The sequence below is a fragment of the Montipora capricornis genome, chromosome 8 (assembly GCF_036669925.1).
Source record: "Montipora capricornis isolate CH-2021 chromosome 8, ASM3666992v2, whole genome shotgun sequence".
Classification (NCBI taxonomy): domain Eukaryota; kingdom Metazoa; phylum Cnidaria; class Anthozoa; order Scleractinia; family Acroporidae; genus Montipora; species Montipora capricornis.
The window spans coordinates 11,547,151-11,552,150 of record NC_090890.1 but is presented as its reverse complement, the minus strand read 5'-3'; the positions used below and the strand labels follow the sequence as shown (position 1 = coordinate 11,552,150).

General features: G+C 36.8%; 1 protein-coding gene across 1 annotated transcript in view; it reads left to right on the top strand.

The window, feature by feature from the left end:
- Positions 1 to 2,974: 2,974 nt before the first annotated feature.
- Positions 2,975 to 5,000, top strand: part of LOC138013462 (gamma-aminobutyric acid receptor subunit alpha-6-like) — a 31,297-nt gene continuing 29,271 nt past the window's right edge. Inside the window, exon 1 of the mRNA XM_068860555.1 lies at positions 2,975 to 3,144. Within this exon, the coding sequence (XP_068716656.1) occupies positions 3,051 to 3,144 (94 nt within the window). The 5' untranslated portion in view covers positions 2,975 to 3,050. The remainder of the gene's footprint in view (positions 3,145 to 5,000) is intronic.

Sequence of the window (5,000 nt, the reverse complement as noted above, 5' to 3'; positions counted from 1 at the left end):
TAAACACTGGAATGTACTCATCCCTGTTTAATTGACCATCTAAGTTTGTCATGCAGGCATAGTCATGTGAGGAGGAAGAAAAGAAAAGAAAAGCAAGAGTTAAAAAAGAAATTCTCCCTTTCTGAACTACGTCTGCTTTGCGGGCCAACGTTTCTAATTGTGAGGGTCTTTTTAACTGAATCATTTTAAGTAATGCTCCGCATAAGAACTATAGTGAAAACAATAGGCATGCGGCATCCAGAGTCGTTTGTCGTAAGCCTGAGTTAAACAAATAACGGAGGCTTTTATTGGTTAATGCTAAAAAAAAGCGCCAAATTCAAATCGTCATGAAAATTTGTTATTGTTATTAGGTAACTAAAGTAAAGGAGGTCAGAACAAACGTTTGTTTGTGTAATTATCCTTTTATTCAGGGAATTTTGAAGAATTTGTATGTGGGGAAGCCCAGTTTTACACTTCCCCAAATATGAAATCGTCGTAAACTAGAGAGATAATACCCTTGACGTCATATTCGTCAATAATACAATGGAATCGGATTTTAGAGACAGTTTTCGGGTACAAATCGGGAAAATAACTTTTGGAGCAATCACAGCGTTCAAAAGAACTCATTATGCAGTCAAAAGTGAGGTTGTTACTGCGCATGGGTTGCCACAGATCACCATTGATGTTATGCGGAGCATTACTTAAACAAGAATGCAATAGTGTATTTACGGCCATTTGCAATACAAGGAAAACCCCGAAACCAACATTTGTTGACCCTTCAAATCCCACCCCCAAAGCAAAGGCATTCAACTTCAACCAAATTTGAAGCCTGATGTCTTGGACCTACATTGACTTGACGAGGTACTGCGGAGTTTGATCGAGGTTGAAACTAATGCTAATGTGCTAAGCTAAGTGCTGGATTTTCATGCTGAAGTTGCGTGATCCAAGAACGATCGGAAGAACTTCTTTACTAGCATTAGCTTGGCTCGTGCAAAATGCCACAATGTTTTCTCGTAAAATCAAGGAGAGAAACCAACAACTCAAATAATGTCCTGATCATGAGAATGCTTTAAAAGACATAAAAAAAGCCATAAGTATAAAACTGGACAGGTTCTTAGTTGGCAGAACCATGAGCTCAAAGTTCTGAAATTTGTAAATCTAGGATGCCTAGCAGCTAACTTTTGTACAAATTTTAACGGATGTCCTAGTCATTCTAAGGCAAAAGTTACGGCTGTAATTATAAAACTGGACTGTTCATTGGTTGAACTCTTTTCGGGAGAATAGTGATGTTTTAATAGTCTAAGGCTGTGCTCTAAGAAATGTCTTAGGGTCCCCAAAGCTCTGAATTTTTGAATTCTAGGGTGTCTAGCAGAGTCAGCAGCTAATTTTTGTACAAATAAGATTTCCATGTCGCTGGAAGGCAAAGTTAGTCGCTAGGGGCCAAGGGGCACTGCTAGAGCACATCCCTGTAGTGATAACGTTAACAGCGTCATATCATCCGGCTTCGGATAAACTCTTTCCTGGGAGTTAACCCTAACATAATCACGATAATCTAATTGGCGCGTGTCGCGTCATCGCGGGTAAATTGTCGTGGGCCGAGTATACATTGTCGCGGGTCCTGTAAACATTAGGGACCTTCAGATTCTAGGACGAAAACGACTACGAGTACCAAATTTTCTCGTAGAAAAACATTGAGCGCGCGCAAACCAGCGTCATTTTGGCGGGAAAAACGTGTTACCGTCGTCATTTTAGTACGAGGTTTTGCAAAAATGTCGTCTTGTCAAAACAAGTCAACAACACGGCAGCAGTTTTGGCATTTTTCGATCAGCAAAAAGGCCCAGGTAACAGCAATAAGAATAACTGAGAAACCTATACTGCTAACAAAGAGTAAGATTAATCTTACGGGCTATAAATCTTCTTAGTGTTTTCGCTAAAAACAAACAGTCAAAACTCGTACTCGTTCTCGTCCTCGTCCTAGAATCTGAAGGTCCCTATTGTCGCGGATCGATCCGGAAAATGGAAAAATAATTAAAATTTGAAAAGTACACCACGCCACTTCAACGTTTTCACTAACAACGACAACAGCAACAACAATAACAATAACAATAGCTTGAAAATTAACGTATGCTTAATTTTAAGATTTTCTTTTATATAATTGCTGAAATCGTATATATTAATTTTTTGTTAATTAAAGTGCTACTACGATGAAACAAGCGGTTCTCGTTTTTCTTCACATTTCGAAAGTACTTGCATTGAATGCTCAGCAGGCAGAACCTTTTTGTACTAATATTAAGTAGAAGAACGTCATTCTTTTCATTTAACGCTCCATCATTACTTGATGCGGTTCCGACCGAACTGGATCGAGGAGAAAGTGACGTCATTTACTCACTAGCTGAAAAATGAAGTGGTGAATTAGTTAGTATGTAGCCCGAGAGCTTTTGGCTTTTAGTAAATTCATGTTCTTCATTCTAATTAGGCCCCATTTACGCTCTATAAAGAGCTCGAACGAGTTTTGTGGACTTTTTCAAATTTCGTCATTTCGTAATCAAGAGACAACAAGCTTTAAAATACATAATAAAAATTTTCACTTCATAGGCAATTAAAAAAGACATGTTCATCAAAGCAAAAATATAATCATAGCAACGAAAATCTTAAAATTAAGCATACGTTAATTTTCAAGCTATTTTTATTGTTATTGTTATTGTTATTGTTATTGTTATTGAAAAGGTTGAAGTGGTGTACTTTTGTAAATAAAAGTTCATTTATTATTTTTCTTTTTCCTGGATCCGCGACACTTTACACTGGACCCGCGACAATTAACTAGCGACCCGCGACGCGCGCCAATTAGAGTACATCGCACCGAGAGCCGTTTTTTTCTGTCAGCATTCAGAATCTATAATTAATCACAAACGTAACCTTATTGCGCCTGTGCACCTGGTAGGAATGACTATTTATCTTTCAGTATCAGTTTAAAATTGTATTAGGTACCACTCCCATATCTGATCGCTGTTAAAACAAAGCATGCTAACAAGCCTTCTTTGGAAATCATTACAACAAACGCTTCGAATCCTATGACATTGACAAGGCATTTTGTTTTTCAATTGTTGTCAACATTAAAGATATACTGGGTCCCAATTTTCATGATAACATTGACTTCTCGGACGGGTAAGTGTTTTTCGTATAAATTCAACATACCGAATATAAACTGCATTCTTCTTTAAACTTATCAACTGAATTAAACGTTAACAATATAAACTAATGTTCGAATGAAATCATGACGAAATCTTCCAATATTTTTTACACTGCATTGCAGTGTTGTAAGCCGTAAAATCTTGACCAAAACCATAAAGCATTTCACCGTACACTACCGCAGGAGCTTTCAGACGCATTTGCAATCAAGCACGATTCGGACATAGTCTGCAGATAAAACCTTTACTTATGGTCGCGAGTTTTGGCACTAGCCACAGAAGAAAATGCCATAGCCCGTAGAGGCCTGCTATTGTGGAATGCTATCATATGTAACATACAAGACTTTGCGGACAAGACCTACAAGTGTCTGGCAAAGATACTTCGATCTTGTGAACTTTTCAAAGAATTGACATTTAGGGAGTCTTGTCTGTTGACTGCAATTTTTAAAATTACAGATTTTAGCTACATTTAAGGACTTCTACCTATTTGAGTTATCGGTTAGATGTAAAGCCCCAGGCATGCAGATCGCCTTTTAAATCTAATTGAATCGTAGATAGAGCTTTTAACATCGCTGACAATCAGACATGTTTTGACGCTACAACTTCAGGTTGCTTGGGTCTTTGCCAGATGAAATCATGACGAAATCTTCCAATATTATTTACAGTTCATTGTAGTGTTGTAAGCCGTAAATCTTGACCAGAACCATAAAGTATTTCAATATAAACTTATGTCTATTCATTCAATCGACGATAGAGCTTATAATCTCGCTGACAATCAGACATGTTTTGATGCTGCAACTTCAGGTGGCTTGGGTCTTTGCCAGAATATCATTACAGCATGAAATCATGACGTAACCTTCAATGCAATGCCGTAAACCCAACGAAAACGAGGCCCTTGGATTAAAATGTTAATAACACGAAAAAAATAATCATTAATCATTTTTATTTATAAAAAATAACATCTTGAAGATGTTGATGCGTCTTCAAAAGTTTGGATCAAATGTGTTTTTTAGGATAATATTGATCTAAAATGACGCCAAAATATGGCGAGATCTTTGTCATAATACACCTTAGTATAAATACACAGGTGATTATACAAAATCGCGCGCTCTCATTTTTATTTTTTATTTATTTATTTATTTTTTGCCACAGAAAGAAGAAATTAAAATACAAATATGAACAATCAAAAAAGAGAAGATGGAAAGAAAAATTATTGAATTACATTGGTGGCGAGGACGCCTAAAAGAAACTACTAAGCTTATGTAAATTAGGCCTCGCCAAGTAAAAGCATCTATCTATCGTTGACACGCAAGTTGGCAACGGAGAATACAATTATTCGCCGAAGGCGAAGTGATTATCGGGGAATATTCACCGATAATCACTGAGCCTGAGGTGAATAATTGTTTTAGTATAAATACACAGGTGATTATTTCAAAAAAGAGAAGAAGAAAAACATTTCGACGCGAAAATCATCTTCATTTACAGTGGCAAAACGACTACTGGCAGCCATTTTGTCCGTCGTGATTATCGGCTGATAATCCGAGATAGCGAGGTCAAATTCACACATATTATTCGAGAAACTCTCATGCATTTCGTCTGCCTTTCTGTCGGACTAACATTAAACAATTTTCTGTTTTCTATCACGGACCTAAATTTTACAACTCTCTTGAAATTGATATAATCAATTCTTCCTCAACAGCTTCCTCCAAGAAAGCACTTAAGTCATTCTTATTTAACAACTTTTCTGAAAATTAAGTATATTGTTCTTCCAGTGTCAATTTGTTTTCACCCTGTAATTTTACTTTCACAACTGTTTACATATTTCAACACCTT